At 41.4% G+C, this 22,596-nt stretch overlaps 1 protein-coding gene across 2 annotated transcripts in view; it reads right to left on the bottom strand.

The window, feature by feature from the left end:
• Nucleotides 1–22,596, bottom strand: part of LOC120526234 (chemokine-like protein TAFA-5) — an 87,267-nt gene that overhangs the window by 27,943 nt on the left and 36,728 nt on the right. For both annotated transcript variants that reach the window (XM_039749293.1, XM_039749292.1), the window contains exon 3: nucleotides 18,017–18,144. In XM_039749293.1, coding sequence (XP_039605227.1) covers nucleotides 18,017–18,144 — 128 coding nt within the window. The remainder of the gene's footprint in view (nucleotides 1–18,016; nucleotides 18,145–22,596) is intronic.

Raw genomic sequence — 22,596 nt, forward strand, 5'->3', positions numbered from 1 at the left:
TCGTTCGCGTTTATACAAAACTCAAATGGCCTTCCGACCTGTCTTATTTGTCAAGAAAAATTGGCGCATAACAAGAAATCAAATTTGGAGAGACACTTTACAACTAAACATGTGTCACTTGGCAGTAAATATCCCACCGGTGATGCGAGGAAGAAAGCAGTTGAGGAACTTCAGAAGAGTCAAGAAAAATCAAGTTCTGTATTTAATTATTGGGCGCAATTTTCCAACAATGTTAATATTGCAAGCTTTATTGTTAGTCAAGAGATTGCTAAGAGAGGCAAAGCATACACAGACGGTGAGTACATTAACAGTTGTTTTATAAATGCATCCGAAGAGCTATTCCAGGATTTTAAGAACAAGGAAATTCTTAAAAAAAATTAAAGAGTTACCACTGTCTGCTAAAACAGTGAAAGACAGGACAGTCAAAATGTCTTCAAATATAACCGATCAGCAAATCGAAGATCTTAAATTGGTTTCAGCTTTATCAATAGCTGTTGACGAGTCTTGTGACATAAATGACAGAGCGCAAGTTTCACTTTTTGTCCGATTTATTTCGTCTACAGGTCCTAAAGAAGAACTTTTAGGATTATTGCCACTAAAAGGTCAAACATGTGGCAAGGATATTGCAAATGCTGTCATTGAATGCATGGAGAAACATCACATTCCACTCGATGAAATTGTTTCAATTTCAACAGATGGGGCAAAAAGTATGACCGGAGTGAGAAAAGGTTTTGTTTCTATTTTTAAGGAAAAAATCAATCACGAGATACTTGTTTACCATTGCATCATTCATCAAGAAGCGCTTTGTGCGCAGACATTTCCAGAAGAAATTTGCAATGTTATGGAATTGGTGATCAAGATTGTGAACACAATTGTAGCTAAAGCTCTTTATCATCGGCAATTTAAAGAATTTTTAATTGAAATGGAGAGTGAATACGCAGATCTTCTTGGCTTTCAAGAGGAAACGTTTTAAAACGTTTCGCTTCCTTATTATTAGAAATTAAAGCATTTCTCTTGAGAAGGGTGTTAACTATCCTGAACTAACGGACGATCAATGGATCCAAAAATTTAATTTCATGGTAGACGTTACATCTCATCTAAATAATCTTAATCGTAAACTACAGGTGAAAGGAAACACAATTTTTTCGATGTTGGAAGAAGTCATTTCATTCGAAAACAAATTATCCCTTGCTCAAGATTTTGAAAGAGAAACATTAATTCATTTTCCAAGCCTGCTGAAACATCGCCAAGAAAATAACTCGGTAATTGACATTTACTATTTCAAAACAGCAATTTTAAATGTGAGGGAAGCTTTTCTACTGAGGTTTCAGGAATTCAGAAATAGCATGGCTACGTTAGCCTTTGTTAAAAAACCTCTCAGTGCTGACGAAACAGAATTGAATTTTTCTCTTTTAAATATTGACATTGGCGCTTTTGAAATGCAATTACTGGAGTTAAAAAAACAAAGAATTATGGAGCTCGAAATTTGAACGCCTTAATGCTGATCTGGAAAAATTGGAGAAAAATAAATGTGATTTTAGTTCACAGCACAAGTGGTCTGCTTTGAAAGACCTGGAGAAGGAAGACATGATAATTTTCAACACCTGAAATAGTATTCCTGACTCATATGATCAGTTAAAAAAACTAGCATTTGCTGTTCTTTCACTCTTTGGCTCTACATATTCATGCAAACAATCTTTTTCAAGCATGAACCTTATTAAAAGTACATTCAGAAATCGACTTATTGATGAGAACCTGGAATCCTGCTTGAAATTAAAAACAACTACATACAAACCGGACTTATCCAAACTTTCCAAGGAAATGCAAGGTCATTGTTCTCATTAAATGCATGTTTTGTCATATTTTTATTTTAATGTAAAAAATATTTTTTTGTCAATAAATAAGATTATCATTATGATATCTGATTTTATTTAATGTTAGTAGCTAGTTTAAACCGATTCCTAAAAACATGATTCTTGAAAAGAAATTTGGCTCTCAAAAGAAATCTTAATCGTTGTACTGCTGATCTTTGGCTCTTTTGACTAATGAGTTTGCCGACCACTGCCCTTAACCAGGAGACTGAACAATCTTTGATTTCAGATCTTCTGAGAGTTGCTTTGAGGATCTCATGCTGTCTGTCACTCTTCAGAGGAGAGTCAAAGGGAAGCACAACTTGAAATTCATCACCTTAAATACCTTTTACCACTCATGATTGGACACTCCTGTCTATGAAGTTCAACTCTTCACGAACTAATCCAACTAAAATTGGGTGTTGCAAGTAATCAGCATTGAGCAGTGACAGGCATTCAAGTCAGCAGAATTACAAGGGGGATCCAAATTTTTGCACAGCCAGTTTTTCACATTTGATTTAATTTCATACGACTAAATACTGCTTCACTAAAAATCTTTGTTCAGAAAACACCCCTGGATCGGTTCGCAGCTAAGTGTGAAGCGGCTGGGATGAGAATCAGCACCTCCAAATCCGAGAGCATGGTCCTCAGCCAGAAAAGGGTGGAGTGCCCTCTCAGGGTTGGGGGAGAGATCCTGCCCCAAGTGGAGGAGTTCAAGTATCTCGGGGTCTTGTTCACGAGTGAGGGAAGAATGGAGCGTGAGATCGACAGGCGGATCGGTGCGGCATCCGCAGTGATGAGGGCTCTGCATCGGTCTGTCGTGGTGAAAAAGGAGCTGAGCCGTAAGGCAAAGCTCTCAATTTACCAGTCGATCTACCTTCCTACCCTCACCTATGGTCATGAGCTATGGGTAGTGACCGAAAGAACGAGATCACGAATACAAGCGGCTGAAATGAGTTTCCTCCGCAGGGTGTCTGGGCTTTCCCTTAAAGATAGGGTGAGAAGCTCAGTCATCCGGGAGGGGCTCAGAGTAGAGCCGCTGCTCCTCCGCATCGAGAGAAGTCAGATGAGGTGGCTCGGGCATCTGATCAGGACGCCTCCTGGACGCCTCCCTGGTGAGGTGTTCCGGGCATGTCCAACCGGGAGGAGGCCCCGGGGAAGACCCAGGACACGCTGGAGGGACTATGTCTCCCGGCTGGCCTGCGAATGCCTTGGGATTCTCCCGGAAGAGCTGGAAGAAGTGGCCGGGGAGAGGGAAGTCTGGGCCTCTCTGCTTAAGCTGCTGCCCCCGCGACCCGACCTCGGATAAGCGGAAGAGGATGGATGGATGGAGAAAACACCCCAATACTCAGATGTTCGTAGGAACTGAAAGACATACCACTGTTTATCTTTTTTGTTGAAAGGAGAGTGAATTATTATGCAGGCTGAGAGGGGTTCCCAGACTTTTTCATATGACTGTACAAACTATTGAGTTCAGTAGAACTCTTACTGGCTTATCTGACCAACAAGCAACACGTCACCACTTTCTGTTGTCATAATAAACATGAATGTGTTACAGCAGCGTTTCTCAACCTTTAAGTATTTGCGACCCGAGTTTTCATAACAGTTTTAATCGCGTCCCCCCTAACATTTTTTTTTTAAATGTAGATGCATATTTTATTATACCTACTTAACTTTTATCGACATTCATCTAACTCTGTATTTATTGTTCTAGTATCATAATGTAGTTTAAGTTCATTTGTTTTGGTTTCAATGGAGGTTTTTTTCATATTTTTGATTCTTGATTTCTTTTTTTCACATCTTCGCGCCCCCCCTTTTTGTTACTTCACGCCCCCCTAGGGGGGCCCACCCCACAGGTTGAGAACCACTGTGTTACAGCAAAGAAATTCCGCAGACAGTATATAGAACCAAGGACACCCAATATAAGGTGTCCCATACAACTCCCATTGCATTTCTTCACCAGTTGGTTGCAACCCAAAAGTGGGTCTCAGATTTGCCACCCTGAGGTCAAAAGATGGTTTTGTTTATAATGGCAGTGGATCGCTCCAACGATAGCCATCTAATCAGCAAGGGGGAACCCCAACACGGTGCTTGAATCACCACAGGATGCCCCGTTAGGTCGTGAAAAAAATGAACAAGGGAAAAAGTGGGAAGCGATACCTAAAACGCGGAGAAACATTGCCCTACAAGAACACAGTTGGCTTGTTGCTCTGCACCCAGCTGACCTGTCCCTCCAGGTGAGAGGCCTATGGTGAACAATGGCTAAGCAGTGTTGACTGTCAAGACTGTCTCACGGTCAGTGGCTCAAGAATATCAATAGCATTCATTTGCCTTCAGCCTTCAGTCCACCACTCGGTTAGCACGGACAATTCAACAGACCTACAAATCACAGGATGTCTTTAGCCATCACCCCTGAACCAGCCCTGAGGGGCCGCATGGCCAGATCCATCTTGCAGACTGGAAGACGACTGATTACTTGTGACGATGCCCTAGCGAGATTCTGCACAGTGACTGTAATCTTTCACTTGCTTTTCTAATAATTTGGCACAGCTGCAGGTTACATATTGACTGATGCACCTCATTCCACATTTAAGCCGCCAAGACAAGTTGCTCTGCTGAGCAATGGCCGTGTGTGGGTGTCCACTCCTCCTCCTCATCTTTCTCCTGACAGTAATTTTGCAGCCTCTGACTGCTATGCTGCTAGGAACAAGTGTGTGTGTGTGTGTGTGTGTGTGAAGTCTCGTCCACCTTGCCAAATCTGTGCCTGCCACTTCCTATTCTGCACAAATTGTTCTTGCTTATCCTTCCCAGCTGCTCTGTCGTCCTCAATTCTTCACTCACTCATCCTACCCTCTTTCTTGCCTTTAATTCTTACTAAGCAAACGTCTGCTCTCACCGACCACTGCATTTATAGGTCAGTACCTCATGTGGACTGAACTGGCATAAAGCAAATATAACAGGTATTCTCAAATGATGTGCCCACCTGATGTCTGCATTTACTCATAACTGTCTTTTTTGAAATATTAAACTCACTGTGCCACCATGATGTTGCTGCACACGCTATCAATAATATATGTAAGCACTTAGGCTTTAGGGCGGCACAGTGGCACAGTGGTAGCGCTGCTGCCTTACAGTAAGAAGACCCGGGTTCGCTTCCTGGGTCTTCCCTGCGTGGAGTTTGAATGTTCTCCCCGTGTCTGCTTGGGTTTCCTCCCACAGTCCAAAGACATGCAGGTTACGTGCATTGGCGATCCTAATTTGTGCCTAGTGTGTGCTTGGTGTGTGTGAGTTTGTGCCCTGCCCGGAATTTGTTCCTGCCTTGTGCCCTGTGTTGGCTGGGATTGGCTCCTGTGACCCTGTGTTAGGATATAGCGGGTTGGAAAATGACTGACTGACTGACTTAGGCTTTATTATTATACCTTTATAGTATGCTAAAGCAAGGCACCATATTAAATAAAGCTTCCGCATGTAAAGTGGCCTGGCATGAACTTCACTCCCACTCACTGGACATAATGTTGAGCAAGTCTCATAAAATTCAACCAGGATGGTCTTCACTGTACAATGATGCTGCATAAAAATTAACTGCTCACAGAAAATTAAAGGAACACTTTGAAAACACATCAGATCTCAACGAGAAAAAAGTAACCCTGCTGGATATCTCTACTGTTATGGACTGGTAATGTGTTAGGAATGAAAGGATGCTTGAAATGTGCTTGAATGCATGCCTGACAATGTCGGCAGGGGGGCCTGCTCCTAATGGAACAACGTTGGTGTCCTGGGGATTTCCTCCCAGATCTGGACCAGGGCATCACTGAGCTCCTGGACAGTCTGAGGTGCAACCTGGCAGCATCGGATGGACCCAAACATAATGTCCCAGAGAAGTTCTAATGGATTGAGGTCAGGCAAGTGATCCTCGGGGCCATTCAATGGTATTAATTTGTTCATCCTCCAGGAACTGCCTGCATAATCTCGCCACATGTGGCCAGGCATTGTTGTACACCAGGAGGAACCCAGGACCCACTGCACCAGCATATGGTCTGACAATGGGTCCAAGGATTTCATCCTGATACCTAATGGCAGTCAAGATGCCGTTGTCTAGCCTGTAGAGGTCTGCATGTCCTTCCATGGATATGCCTCCCCAGACCATCACTGACCCACCACCAAACTGGTCATGCTTACGATGTTCCAGGCAGCTTAACATTCTCCATGGCTTCTCCAGACCCTCTCACGTCTGTCACGTGTGCTCAGGGTGAACCTGCTCTCATCTGTGAAAAGCACAGGACGCCAGTGGTGGACCTACCAATTCTGGTATTCTATGGCAAATGCCAATCGAGCTCCACGGTGCCGGGCAGTGAGCACAGGGCCCACTAGAGGACGTCGGATCCTCAGGCCACCCTGATGAATCTCTGTTTCTGATTGCTTGGTCAGAAACATTCACACCAGTGGCAGTGCTCATCATGATCTTCCTTGCCCAAAGGAACTGATAGCGGTCCTGCTGACGGGGTAAGGACCTTCTACGGCCCTGTCCAGCTCTCCTAGAGTAACTTCCTGTCTCCTGGAATCTCCTCCAGGCCCTTGAGATTGTGCAGGGAGACACAGCAAACCTCCTGGCAATAACAGGCACATATTGGTGTGCCATCCTGGAGAAGTTGGACTACCTGTGCAGCCTCTGTAGGGTCCAGGTATCGCCTCATGCTGCCAGTAGTGACACTGACCGTAGCCAAATGCAAAACTAGTGAAAAAACAGATGAGGAGGGAAAAATGTCAGTGGCCTCCACCTGTTACACCATTCCTGTTTTGGGGGTCATCTCATTGTTGCCCCTCTAGTGCACCTGTTGTTAATTTCATTAAATTGATGAACAACCCCCCTCTGCTACTTAACTGACCAGATCAACAGCCCAGAAGTTTCACTGACTTGACGCTATACTCTGATTAAAAAGTGTGCCTTTAACTGTTTTGAGCAGTTTACATAACAAGGTTGCCCAATGCTGTCTCATTGAGACAAGCGTGAATTTCCTCATGTCGCACTCTTATCCATTTTTTCATCCTCAAACAAAGTGTATCCCCATGTGGTGAACAATTGTTTGAAAATTTCTATAACTTCTATACTTTAAGTAACTTGTTCAGCCAGATTCAGGGTCACCAGTGAGAAGTCACTCACATTCTTACTCCTCTCTGTTTAAAGGTTGTACATGAATCCAAGGAGTCCAAGTCACTAATAACTTCAGATGTGACACCACTCCTGCACATACCCAATTACAGCTACTGGACCAACTGGCACCAAATCCAATCTGCATATCTCTAGGATATGAGAGGAAACCAGAGCACCCAGGGAAAACCCCACACAGAAATATGTAGTACATGTAAACTTTATACCAAATGATCAACCCAGGAATTGAATCTGGATCCTTAAAGCTCTGGGAGAAGCCGTGTAAACCATCTGGGCCAAGCAATGACTGACTTGTCTCATCTTATTTTCTGTACCACTTTTCCTGATGAGAGCTGACAAAAAACAAGAAGCCATGCTGGTCAGTCCAGACTTTCCCATTCATGACATCAGAGAAGGAATTCAAAGCATAGCAGGTCTGCTACTGGGACTCCATCTGGTAGCCATGCCTTGTACATCGACATGGAAAGCCACCAAAAACAAAAACAAAATTGGCTTTTTTTGATTTGGAAGATCCAGTCACACTACTCTGAGGTCTTTCAGAAATGATGATTCCTCACGTGACCAACAATTCTGCTTTTACGCTAGCAGGGATGAATGTCTGAATTTGAACTAGAATCCAATCGGCTGTCCATGCTGTTCACATTACACAGTCCAGATGTGGACCGAGTGTTTAACTCTTTCAGGGCTGATGTCGACTTTTGTCAAAAGGAGGGGTTGACGGTGGTAATCAACTGTAAACAGTGAAAACTCCCCACCATTATATTTTAGTTGGACTCTCTTTTCTAGAAGGAAAGTTAGCTTCATCGGTTTGGCCAGGATTCCCTTCTCTTGTGTGTGTAGTGAGGAGCAAACAACGTCAAAAATGGCAATTGACATTTGGCGTGATATCAAAGCAAATGTTTAAAAAAAAAAACCTCAATGGACAACGTTATGCAAATTATCGCTGAATCGGACGCTGACTTGACGGACTCCGATTTTGATGCAAGGGTCTTTTAAGTGTCTTCTGTGAAGATCATGTCTCGTCTCCCTAGTCTCTCCCTCCCAGGATTTGTTTTTTATAATAGAGAGATATAATCCAACATTATATTTTTTAACATTTTTTTCTTGATTTTTAAAGTTAGTCCTGTTTCATTATTAAATGGCTGCCTTAGCTGACCTGTAATGGACTGTCCTAAAGTTCAGGATTAATTTCTGCCTCTTGTCCTACTCAGCACAAACCTGTAGGGTAACAAAATGGACAGATAGTTCATGTGAAAGTCTGACAAGTAGCGATTAGTTAATAACCAAACAAGCCTGATGGACTGAATGGTCACCTCTTGTTTGTCAAATGTTTCAGTATTGAAATTGAATCCACGCTTCACTGCCTGTGCAGGGACAATCAAGAAAAGATTGCAAGACCATAAGATGAATTGCCTTCAAAAGGGAAGCCTAGATTCTTTCAGTCCAAAACCGAGGGTCAGAAACAAAAATCAGGGCCAGAGAACAAGGCAGAGATTCTGTTAAGCCAGAAAATCAAACAAGAAAGCGCACACCAACAAGGAAAGGATCGTTATTCAATCTTGGACAGGCAGGAAGTTTACGGGACAGACTTTTATACACCTGACCATGAATGACTAGCGATGTGCAAACCCTGCTGAATTCACTTTATATCGAGTTTGGCAAATACGCGGAAAATGTTCGGGAATATCGGTGAACTTGGCAAAATGCATTGAAGTCAATGAGGATGGAAAAACTGGATTCGTTTTTAATGGATTATAATGCTGAAATGGTCTTTGAAGTGTTGCTGCCATTTTTCCTGGGTAATCGCTGTGATTTCAATGTTACTTGAGCTAACCACTGCACCACCGGGCCACCCTGAGATAAAATTATACTCCACAATCACTACAACTAACTAATACCCACACAGCCCTCGATGCAAGGGATCAGCGTTAAATACTTAGGGGGCTCATCCAGTGAAGACACAATGCACAATTGATTTATGCAGAACAACAAACTATTTTCATAACATTCTCATTATGGTCATGAGAATAAATGAAAATACATGCCGTAAATTATTCACATATGTATGAAGGAGATTGGGCAGCACCATAAAGCATCTATGTATGTGTACAGTATCTACAGAACAGATTAGGAAGTGACATCTCCATCCAAAATGGCTGCTACTGTCCTGTGATGCTGCGCTGCCCTTGGAAAGCATCATGGGGTGCTGGGAAAAAAAAAACTTGTCTAAGACAGTGAAATGATTAATTTTCAGATCAAACTTCAGCGGACAAGATTAATGGTAAAAAAAAATTCTTTGGAAAATTTTTGCCCATCAATAATACTAATGACACACAGAGTGACCCCAGACATTAGCCAGAGCAACCGCTACTGCAATAACACATACAATAATAACATCCATGAGAAAACAGAATGGCATCACGAGAGAACTCAGAATATTTTACAAACCCTTATCACATTAAAATCCCAAAAGTCTAATAGCAGAAATTAAGACAGCATATAAAAAAACCCTTAACGTGCACACGTACCGGTCCCGGGACATAGCAGCGGTTCAAAAACGTTACAGTAATGTGTGCATGCCCATCTGCCATGCATCTCGACATACTACCCATCAAATGAAACTTCAAAGTCTCGTCTTACCGATGATATAAACCATTTTGACACACAACAACCACAGCACTGACACTAAAGCCTTTTTTACAGAGAAGTACATACTTTAAGAGTTGACTTTCCCTACCTTTGAAGACCCCCTGCAAGTCAAACATCAATATTTCCGAGCAGTATTGATCCCATTGTGTCCGTAAGGCTCCAGCGAATATAATCCAGTAAAACGATTAGGTCCAAAACACACGATATATCCTCAAAGGGACAAAAACTCCAGAAAACGTTTCATAACTTGAGACCACCTACGTAATTTTTTTTCATTTATATTGATCATATCAGACGTAATTTGTTTCTGTCGGCGACAACCATGCTACTGCATGAAACACGGAAGTGTTAGCTTCTGATCGACACCTAAGTTGGCCAATTACGACGGGTTTGGGGTTGACTGGCACCTCGTATAGCCAACGAGTGTCACAGACAGCTTGAAGGATGACGTAAAGCTCCAAACCCTGGTAGAATCTACCAGTTTGATTGGACACTGTGACTGACACTCAAAACTTACAGCCAATGAGCAGCCGAGCATTTTGATATGTAACTTGACATACTAACTTGTAAAAAAACGATCGGAGCTGCGTGAAGGTGGCATTTGTGCCAGTCTGCAGAGTTGGTGCGTGGTTGTTTATTGTGATTTCGCCAAGTTTTTTCGCATTTTAAATATGAATAAAAGTAGAAGTTTAAACGTAAATAAACGCTCGATTAAATAATAGATGCATGTACGCGTTGCGAAAGTATTCCACCGGCCCAGGAGACGTCTAATGGCGGAGAGCGACGTGCCACGCCCTTGTGCTTTCTGCTTGCTAGTGATTGCTGCCATCAAGTGGCACATGGAAAAACGCTGAGCTGTGTTGTAACAGTTTGTAAAAGAAATGTATATAGTTTGTGTGCATTTTATAAAAAAAAAAAGTAAAAAATAAAAAATTTAAATATATTTTTTGCCCATAAGACTTGTATTGACTATTTTCATATTGAAATGTGTATTTTTTATTGTTTTTAGTATGGAACATGAATTTCCATAACTAATAGAGTGACACTGTGTGTACATATAGATTCCTTTAGGTGTAAGCTGTCAGTAGAGCCCTCATTGATATCTGTGGGTTGAAGCATTCAAAAGTTATTACACTTTATCATACGTTCCAAAATGTGGATAATGGATAAACCGTAGGGCCCTCTAAAAAGCACCTGGACATGCCCACATAAAAACTGGTGTAAAAATGTCATTTTTACAGGTATTCTTTTCAAATTTGAAATGTGAGTAGTCAACAAGTTATTCTGTTGGTACATAGTGTGTTTCTGTCCCCACCTACCTACTGCAGCTTTATTTTCCTTTATTTTCACAAAAAAACTTAAGCGAGAACAAAAAAATTAATTTTTTCTGTGAGTTCTAATGTGCATAACTTTTGATCAGTCACACCTACAGTGATTCTGACTACTAAGGGTGAAACTAGAGAATGTTACCTTTACAAAGAGACCAACCGTGTGTTTATACTCCAGATAGTTCAATAACAGCAATGATTCTAATTTGGAGAGGTCAAATTACAAGCAATTTAGCAAAAATGACCCCGCTTGATAAATTAACAGGAAAATGATCAGAAAACAAGTGGAAATAAAGGCAGAAAAAAAAGTATTATTAAAGCAGATCAAGACACCATGAACTAAGGGACCCACTAATATAAAGTCAAAAACTGAATAATTACTATAAAAAGGAGCTCCTTTTAAAGCTGGCAGTGTGTAGCGCTGCTAACTGTTTAGTCCTCGGCAATCCCCACTCTACTGCGTAGGTCACCGGACCCTTCTGTTGGACAACAGTTGATGGCCAAACCACTTCAGAGCCAATTTATCCGTGAATTTATCTGAGGCTTTGGAGAGGGGACGAGTCCTGATCCAGACTCTCTCCCCAGCCGAGAATTGTACAAGCTTATGTCTCTGGTTGTATGATTGAGACTGTCTGGACTGGGACCCTCTCCAAAGCCTCAGATGAATTCATGGCTAAACTGATCCGAAGTGGTTTGGCCCGGCAACTGTTGTCCAACAGAAGGGTCTGGTGACCTACGCAGTAGAGGGGACCAAAAACGTAGCACCGCTACAAGTGTATGTGACTGCAGTGTGCAGCCCTACTGACGTCACTCATGGTGCGTCAACAACCTCTGATGTCACTCACAATAAAGCCTACCAATGTCACTAAGGACACTTTTGCGTCTTTCTTGACACACCAATTCCAAGGCAATGTTCCCGCAAAACATTCCTACATCGTGCCCACTGTTATGCTGTGGGAGGGTTACCTTACTCTATCTGTAAGTCTGGCCTGTTGATCCTTTATCAATACGTTCACCACAATTAACTTGAGTTATCCTAACAGTGACGACGGGAGTCTATTGACTGACATCATCAAGCGTGTCACAACTGACATCAACAGGCAGGTCAATATGGACTTCAGTGGACGCAGGCTGCAGTCAGACCCTTCTCTTTATGACCGACGTCTTCAGGTAGCCCTGCCCCTTCGGATAGTCCACTGCCACCTGAAAAATGTGCCCCTCTCAGGCCGGGACCAAAGACTTTATAATGTAGTCTAAAATCAAATCCTCACAATGCCAGCTGTGAAACCATTCCAGTTTTAGGATAAAGTAAGAAAAAATAGCCATCCTTCCTACACATACTGTAGGTAGTTAAAATTAAGGAGCGTCAGTAGGCTTTGTGCCCTAGGAACCAAGTTACCCAAAATATTCTAGAACATTTCAGTAATTATTTACTGCTCTGATTCTGATCTTTCTGAGCATAAAATAGGTCATTACAGGAGCAATTGATGAGAATTCATTATTAATTACAGAATTACGGTATTGGTGGGTTCTCCTTAGTGTGCCTCTTTCTCCTTCTCTTGCACGATTTGGCTCAAAAACTAACCAGCACATCGTCACCTCGTAACAGACTTAAATTTTGGGTTTGGTATTTTTCCATCCAGCTGTTTTAGCTTTAGACCAGTGGTTCCCAACATTTTTTTTGGCCATGCCCCACCTAGACCTCTCTAAAATTATGATGTCCTCCACTGTAGCATATACCTTATTCTTAATATTACCTATTCAAAAAGTCACGTGGAAGAAGCCCATAATGTCATTAATTTGGACTAAACAAGCTTCCAATGGAAACAAAAGAGGGAAAGGAAGTACTGACAAAGAAATCGCTAAGAAATTGTTAAAAAAAAATGAATACAATATGAAGTAATATGACAACACAGCAAATACAGTTTTGAAAACATATAATAAGAGACGTGATATTCACAAATATAAAACAACATTAATGACAGCTTTTTCTGCAATATTTTGATCATTTAAAATTTTTGTTATATTGCAAAATTTTATAATCATTGTTATAATTCATATTTTTTTAATGGGAAAAACGATTTCTAAGTAGAAAAACACAAGCCTGTTGTAAAATCATTAACTAAAGGGTTCTTCACCATCCTTTCTATGTTAATAATAAATATATTATATAAATGTCTCTGTACAAAATAAAATTTATTTATTTAGTGAATTTTATAAATTGTTTAACGTACCTAAATTCTCGAATTGCTCCTGTTAAAAAATCAAATTGCCCCCCAGTGAGTCGTGCACCTCACATTGGGAATCACCGCTCTAGACCGTCCTCAAGAAGCTGTGACACACACACCCACACCCATCATCGAGATATCAATGATTTCTGTATCAAGGGGTCCTAAAACGTTGAGATCCTTACGAAAAACGGAGATCGAAATCTTTGACAAATCTAAAGCTTTCGCAAAGCAATAAGAGAAATTTGGCCAAATGTCGAAGGACGATATGATATCCTGTTTATTACACCTGCAAAGTGTTAAGGGACATCAGCAGATACTAATTCTTATCTCGGAGGGCACTTACTCCACTTCCTTTCCATCCCATTTCTCCAAGTCACTTTGCCTTCCCAAACTGGAATTGAGTGGGTGGAGGGATGGGGTAATGTGTGGCAATACTAAGTGAGAAGCGACAGCAAAATGCAAATACAACAGCACACGCTACTACTGAGGGAGAGCGTGGACTCACAGTCTGGTTCATAAATGGGTGTATATTGTCAAACAGCTGAGACTCATTTCATTTTACTGTGTATCCATTTGTTTTGTGCCTCGTTCACCTAATTTATTAAATTAATTTTTTTTTATTACCATGCTTATTTAACTTCACCTGTTTGTTGTTTGGTACAAATCTTGTAATCGATATTTAACCCACTTCCTATTGTCCAAATGACTTGAAATTTTGCACACTTACTCACTTCCGATGACAATACATGAATCGATAATCAGTTTCATTAATTGATCAATTAATCCATGTTTACTAAGAAATGAAATTTTCATATGAAGAATAGTTCAAGATTTCACCAATAGATGGTGCTAGTAACAGATAGAAATATTAAAGGAAGTGTTAAAATATTGATTACAAATTTATACTAAACAAACTCAAGACTAAAAAGTTGAAAATGATATATATATATATACTTTTTAAAAAGCCACGCTTATATTAAGTTAAGAAGTGTACTAAAAAGTAAAAAATAAGTCTCTCATACGTCACTCGTAAAATAAAATAAAAGCGTGGGCGCTTTTCATCAATCAACATTCATAAAACACTTCTTAAAATCTAAGCAAAAGCTCCCACCTTTTATTTTATTTTACGAGTGATGTATGAGAGACTTATTTTTTACTTTTTAGTACACTTTTTTTAACTTAATTTAAGCGTGGTTTTTAAAAAGTATATATACAGGTGCCGGTCATAAAATTAGAATATCATGACAAAGTTGATTTATTTCAGTAATTCCATTCAACAAGTGAAACTTGTATATTAGATTCATTCATTACACACAGACTGATGTATTTCAAATGTTTACTTCTTTTAATTTTGATGATTATAACTGACAACTAATGAAAGTCCCAAATTCAGTATCTCAGAAAATTTGAATATTGTGAAAAGGTTCAATATTGAAGACACCTGGTGCTGCACTCTAATCAGCTAATTAACTCAAAACACCTGCAAAAGCCTTTAAATGGTCTCTCAGTCGAGTTCTGTAGGCTACACAATCACGGGGAAGACTGCTGACTTGACAGTTGTCCAAAAGACGACCATTGACACCTCGCACAAGGAGGGCAAGACACAAAAGGTCATTGCTAAAGAGGCTGGCTGTTCACAGAGCTCTGTGTCCAAACACAATAATAGAGAGGCGAAGGGAAGGACAAGATGTGGTAGAAAAAAGTGTACAAGCAATAGGGATAACCGCTTGTACCCTGGAGAGGATTGTGAAACAAAACTGTGGGGGAGATTCACAAAGAGTGGACTGCAGCTGGAGTCAGTGCTTCAAGAACCACCACGCACAGACGTATGCAAGACACGGGTTTCAGCTGTCGCATTCCTTGTGTCAAGCCACTCTTGAACAAGAGACAGCGTCAGAAGCGTCTCGACTGGACTGCTGCTGAGTGGTCCAAAGTTATGTTCTCTGATGAAAGTAAATTTTGCATTTCCTTTGGAAATTAAGGTCCCAGAGTCTGGAGAAAGAGAGGAGAGGCACAGAATCCACGTTGCTTGAGGTCCAGTGTAAAGTTTCCACAGTCAGTGATGGTTTGGGGTGCCATGTCATCTGCTGGTGAGGTCCAAGGTCAACACAGCCGTCTACCAGGAAGTTTTAGAGCACTTCATGCTTCCTGCTGCTGACGAACTTTATGGAGATGCAGATTTCATTTTCCAACAGGACCTGGCACCTGCATACAGTGCCAAAGCTACCAGTACCTGGTTTAAGGACCATGGTATCCCTGTTCTTGATTGGCCAGCAAACTTGCCTGACCTTAACCCCATAGAAAATCTATGGGGTATTGTGAAGAGGAAGATGCAATACGCCAGACACAACAATTCAGAAGAGCTGAAGGCCACTATCAGAGCAACATGGGCTCTCATAACACCTGAGCAGTGCCACAGACTGATCGACTCCATGCCACGCCGCATTGCTGCAGTAATCCAGGCCAAAGGAGCCCCAACTAAATATTGAGTGCTGTACCTGCTCATACTTTTCATGTTCATACCTTTCAGTTGGCCAACATTTCTAAAAATCCTTTTTTTGCATTGGTCTTAATTTATATTCTAATTTTCTGAGATACTGATTTTGGGATTTTCATTAGTTGTCAGTTATTATTATCAAAATTCAAAGAAATAAACATTTGAAATACATCAGTCTGTGTGTAATGAATGAATCTAATATACAAGTTTCACTTTTTGAATGGAATTACTAAAATAAATCAACTTTGTCATGATATTCTAATTTTATGACCGGCACCTGTATTTGATTCCCAGATTTTATGTTGAGGTTTCTGGCTTTAAAGGATCAAGGACTTGAAAAGGTCACCTACAATGAACTGGATACGGGGTGGGGTGTCATAAAATGGACGGATTCCTCCTCCCTTTCGGTCTCACACTGCTTCACGGGCTGGCGATTCCTCTCATTAGTCACGTCGATGTCCCGTTTCGTGCGCGCTTGTCTGCCGCATATTGGCTTCCAGAGGATCAGCTCCAGAGAATACAATCTTTGAACCTTTCAGCACAGCGCTAGTGGAGACAAATTGCCTGTGTGTTGCAGCTCCGGTGAGTAATCTATATTAATAGCTGGCGAGCTTTCAACGCACAGTGCATATGTAAACTCCATTAACAAGGGCAGCTCCCCGAGCGCTCCGTGTCACTCTGCTCCTTGGCTTTGGGGACTACTTTATTTAGAAGGCAGCAGATGCAGAATAAAAAAAAAAGATGCCAAGCAGCCCTGCCAAACATCAGCATGACTCCCACCTGGCTTGGAAACTCTCGTGAGTCCCTGAGCCTGCTTACTGACACCCGAGCACAGTAACTCCCTTGGCATAAGGGTGGCACATCTCACTCAATACTAGTGCCAATGTTCAGCCACTGCAGCTTGCTAGGTGCCAGTTCTGTCTCTCACTGGTGTCCCTACTTGGCAGACCAGATAACAGTTCTGTGTTTCTCTTCTTGTTGTAAACCTCTGTCTCCCATACATGTTCTTACCCTCCTACCAAGCACTTGTCTGGGTTTATTCGCTTGCAGTCTCAGCAGAGTGTATTGAGGTACTAATACTACTTCCCACTGGTGTGCCACCATGCCTCCCCTATGGCCCTAAGCTGTCCTAGCTGCTTCTCTGTTTTTTGTGGTGCCCTGCTTCACCCATTGATACTCCAGTTGCTTCTTTATTTCTTGTGGTGCCCTGCTTCACCCATTGATACTCTAGTTGCTTCTCTGTTTCTTGTGGTGCCCTGCTTCACCCATTGATATTCCAGTTGCTTCTCTGTTTCTTGTGGTGCCCTGCTTCACCCATTGATGCTCTAGCTCAGCTTCCTACTATATCCTCTAGTGTCTGTTTACCCTAACTCTTTACCCTCCAGGGTACCAGCTCTCCTACCCATGCCCAAAAGCATCCCAGCTTAGCTCTGCTACAACTTAAAGGAGTGCCAGCTCTGCATTTCTCCTCCACACAGGAGCCCAAACATATCTGCCAGCCTAATGCCTCAGCTTGGCCTCTCTTGCTAACAGATGCTGCAGAGCACAATGTCCCCATGTCAACTGAGATGCTCATTCAGCATATCACCATGCCTGATCTCAGTGTGCCCTCTTTTGTACCCGGTTGTCACAACACAGTGTCCTTATGCTCACCCGTGCCCTTATGTCCTAATGCTGTCCTAATTGTCCTAATTTTGCCCCTTCAGTTGCCCACTGGTTTCCTATTTTGGCTTGCCACTGCTGGTGCTGGTGTCATTGGTCAGCCCTCTACCACATACTGGTGTTCAATTTTGATCTCTCTTACTATCTACTGGTGACTCAGGTGAGACTTTAGCACTGCCTGCTGGAAGATCTTCATACAGATCTTGTCAGTCAGTCAGTCATTGTCCAACCCGCTATATCCTAACTATAGGATCATGGGGGTCTGCTGTTGCCAATCCCAGCCAGCACAGGGCGCAAGGCAGGAAAAAACCCCGGGCAGGGTGCCAGCCCTCCGCAGGACACACACACAAGCAGCACACACACTAGGGACAATTTAGGATCGCCAATCCACCTCACCTGCATGTATTTGGACTGTGGGAGGAAACCCACACAGACACGGGGAGAACATGCAAACTCCACGCATACAGATCTTGTGTTACACATAATTTGGGTGGGATTCACGAATCAGACATGTGTTATGGTTGAACTGGTATCTGAACCAGTGCTGTCTTACTTTCTCCTCAGAGGCGGCGTGCTTGTCACTGCCAGGCTATACTGATGGGTAAGACGATTAGGCAGAGGGGACTCACCGTGACCGTCTTCATCCTTCCTCCTCCTTTGCTGCACGTCCAGCCAGACCTGTTGAACAGCAGACTGCAGATCTCTCCTTCTGAGCAGGGCGTCATCTCACACCACTGCCGGCTTTTAACGATTCGAGCTGCAATAAGAGACAGAGAAGCGGGTCTTAGCAGCTCAGTAAAGCACCATCTGAACTTGAAAATGTCAGACGGCACACATAGGACTGAAGGGAAGCCATATTTCATTAACACCTCTTTTAAAGAATTAAAAAGATGAAAAGGCCCTATGATGACTGGCACAAAATATAGCCCTGCCCCTGACTGCCAGCCTTGCTGGCACTGTCTGCCATGCTCCATATTCCTTTCATTTGATCCGACAAGCGTACCACTGCTTTTCATAGACAACTCCTCAGCTGCTGCAGAGTGCAGCTCTGGCGTTTGCCTTCATCATCACAGACCTCCAGCCATGTGCCTGGCAGCAACAAGCAAATCCACAACATCTGTTGCACCTCACGGAAGTGGGCAGAACAGTGACCCCCACATTTGTTACTAAGAGTAGCAGATTGCAGAAGGGGTTGGCACAGTTGTGTGCTCGGTCTGGCAGCGTTAACTGGGTGGGTTACGTGTTTAGGTTAAGCAGACTGGCCTCTGTATCCTGGGTAAGTGGTCAGCCCCCGGGGTGTCTGAGTGGTTTCTCTGTGCAGAATAAGGAGTCCCATGTGAAGCGTCTTTGTAATTAAGTTAGCAGAAACAGCTTCTGTGCCCAGTTTAGGTGAAAAATCTGTGAGCTTATCCAAGTAGTCCTTGTGGTCAGTCTGGCCTGTGTACCCTCCATGGATAGGTAATCTATACATTTAAACTGGCACAGCAATACACAAATTAGCTGTTCAGTATGCATTAAGTAGACTGGCAAAGCATCCTCTGTGCCCACATTAGAAGGGTAATCTGTGTGCTTACATTTAAACCCATCATCTCTTTATATAGATTAGGCAATCTGATTGCATAATTAGATTGGCATAGCAGCCACTGTACCCTGGCTAGATTGGTTATGTGGATACACTTTACACAGCTCTCTCCATGCCCAGCTTAACTAGGTATTCATTTTCCTTTGGCTATCAAAGCAGTCTCTGAATACACATTATGTGACCATTCTCTGTATTTAGTCTAAGTCATCTGTTTTTCCACATTTATAGAATGTGTTTAGACTGGCAATACAGTCTCCCTCTGAACAGCACATCTGGGTATTCTCTGTACCCATGTTATTTGAATAGTCAATGTATTAAAACTATAAAAACAGATCGCAGATTAAACAAAAAATATACACAGAGCGGCGCTAATAATAATAATTTAGTTCCTATTCCAAATAACAATAACGCACATAGTACTCATCTCTGCACCTCCGAAACATTAAATATGGCACTATTAAATGTCAGAGCTTTAACTAACAAAACGTTTTTTATCAACGATCTTATTAGTGATAAAAAAATAGATCTTATTGCACTAAATGAAACATGGCTGAATTCAGATGCCGCGTCAGTTTTAATCGAATCTGCGCCTCCGGATTACAGTTTTACTCATTCAAACCGCCAGGGAAAAAGGGGGGGCGGATTGGCTAACATTTACTCGAGCCGATTAAAATGTAAAGATGTCAGTTTTGGTAAGTTCAAGTCCTTTGAGTATCTCGCCGTTGTTATTCATGGAGATTCTCAAGTTCTAATACTATCCGTGTATAGACCTCCTAAATATAACGTGTCGTTTTTTGAGGAATTCTCTGACTTAATGTCAATTTTAATTACTAATTATGACACACTCCTAATAGTTGGCGACTTTAATTTTCATATAGATAATCAGTGTGATCTAAAAGTAAAAGAATTTATGAACCTCCTGGATTCTTTTGATTTGAGACAACTCATAAATCAGCCTACACATAAAGCAGGTCATACATTAGACTTAGTGATTACTAAAGGACTGAAAGTTGATATAAAACAGATCATTGATATTGGTCTATCAGACCATTTTCTTCTACTTTTAATATAGAAATAATGATAAAAAACACTCATGAGAAGCATATTGTTAAAAAACGCTTCTTTGATTCGGCAGCAGCTTTAAAACTTACAAACATTTTAAGCAATCAGTCCGTTTATAGTGCCAGCTATAATAGCGAGGACAATGTAAATAGTAAGGTGGAAAGATTTAATTCTAAAGTGAGAGCTGCTGTTGACATAGTTGCACCTGAAAAGACAGTGAAAAAATCTTCTAGCATTGTATACCATGGAAGACCCAAAGAGTGTCTGATTTAAAGAGAACATGCGTAGAGCTGAGCGTCAATGGAGGAAGAGTAAACTTACTATCCACCACGAAATATTAAAAGTCAAAATAACAGAATACAATAACACTGTCCGTCTTGAGAGACGCTGCTATTTCTCTAATATTATAAATAACAATGCTAGTAATCCTAGAGTCTTATTTTCAACAATTGATCACCTACTAAACCCAGGTAGCTCAAAGGAATGCCTCCTAAGTGCTTCCAGTGAAACCTGTGAGGCTGTCGCTGTATTCTTCAATCAAAAAATAAAGATATTAGAAATAACATAGTATATCTCCCCAACACTAAGGATCCCCTAAACCCCAACATCCTGTTATAAACAAATTAAACTCTTTCACTAGGATAGATTTACCTGATTTACAAAAAATAATATCTCAATTAAAACCCTCCACCTCGTCCTTGACCCGATACCAACAAGGTTTTTCAAAGAAGTATCAGGCGTGCTAATTGATAATGTTCTTGACATAGTAAATTCGTCACTAGATACTGGGGTCTTCCCAGACTGTCTTAAGACTGCTGTAGTTAAACCCCTACTTAAGAAACATAATCTTGACCCCTCAGCTCTTGAAAATTTTAGACCCATCTCTAACTGCCCTTCTTAAGTAAAGTTCTAGAGAAGGCAGTCATTATGCAGTTAAATGACCACCTAAATAAACATGCTATTCTTGATAAATTTCAGTCAGGTTTTAGAACAAATCACAGCACAGAAACTGCACTCGTTAAAGTAGTAAATGACTTGGGTAAATGCAGACAGAGGCCATTTATCTGTTCTCATCCTCTTAGATCTGAGTGCTGCATTTGACACCATTGATCACAACATTCTTAGAAATCGCCTTAGTCAATGGGTGGGCCTCTCTGGCAGTGTCTTAAATTGGTTTGAATCCTACCTGACAGGGAGAAAATATTTTGTTAGTTGTGGGAATTACAACTCGAAGACACATGATATCCAATATGGTGTTCCACAAGGCTCTATCCTGGGTCCGCTGTTATTCTCAATCTACATGCTTCCGTTAGGTCAGATTATCTCAGGGCACAACGTGAGCTACCACAGCTATGCTGATGACACACAGCTGTACTTATCAATAGCACCTGATGACCCGATTCTATTGATTCACTAACACAATGTCTGACTAGTATCTCAGAATGGATGAATAGTAATTTTCTCAAGTTAAATAAAGAGAAAACTGAAATTTTAGTGATCAGCAATAATGGATACAATGAGGCTATTAGAAATAAACTGGATACATTAGGATTAAAAGTCAAGACGGAGGTAAAAAGCTTAGGGGTGATTGTTGACTGTAATCTGAATTTTAAATCACATATTAATCAGATCATTAGGACAGCATTTTTTCACTTAAGAAACATAAGTAAAGTTAGACCTCTTTAATCACTGAAAGATGCTGAGAAATTTAGTTAACGCGTTTGTTTTCAGTCGACTAGATTACTGTAACGCACTCCTCTCAGGACTACCCAAAAAGATATAAATCGTTTGCAACTAGTGCAGAATGCAGCTGCTAGAATCCTAACTAGGAAAAGAAAATCAGAACACATTTCTCCAGTTTTGATGTCACTACACTGGTTACCTGTGTCATTCAGAATTGACTTTAAAATTCTGCTTATGGTTTATAAAGCCTTAAATAATCTCGCCCCATCTTATATATCGGAATGTCTGACACCTTATATTCCAAATCGTAACCTCAGATCCTCAAATGAGTGTCTCCTTAGAATTCCAAGAACAAAACTTAAAAGAAGTGGTGAGGCGGCCTTCTGCTGTTATGCACCTAAAATCTGGAATAGCCTGCCAATAGGAATTCGCCAGGCTGATACAGTAGAGCACTTTAAAACACTGCTGAAAACACATTACTTTAACATGGCCTTTTTATAACTTCATTTTAATCGTAATTTAACTTAATCCTGATACTCTGTATGTTCAATTCATCATAACAACTATTCATGGTGGCTCTAAAATCGGTACTGACCCCTACTCTCTTTTCTGTTTCTTTTTCCGGTTTCTTTGTGGTGGTGGCCTGCGCCACCTCCACCTACTCAAAGCTTCATGATGCTCCAACAATGATGGACGGATTAAAAGGAAGAAGTCTACGTGACCATCATCATCATCAAGCCCTTCCGTGAGAACCCTAAATCCAAAGAGGACTGTTTCATTTATGTTAGGTAGAATGCCCAGAGGGGACTGGGCGGTCTCATGGTCTGGAATCCCTACAGATTTTATTTTTTCTCCAGCCGTCTGGAGTTTTTTTTTTTTCTG

This window comes from Polypterus senegalus, chromosome 3, assembly GCF_016835505.1.
Source record: "Polypterus senegalus isolate Bchr_013 chromosome 3, ASM1683550v1, whole genome shotgun sequence".
NCBI lineage: Eukaryota > Metazoa > Chordata > Cladistia > Polypteriformes > Polypteridae > Polypterus > Polypterus senegalus.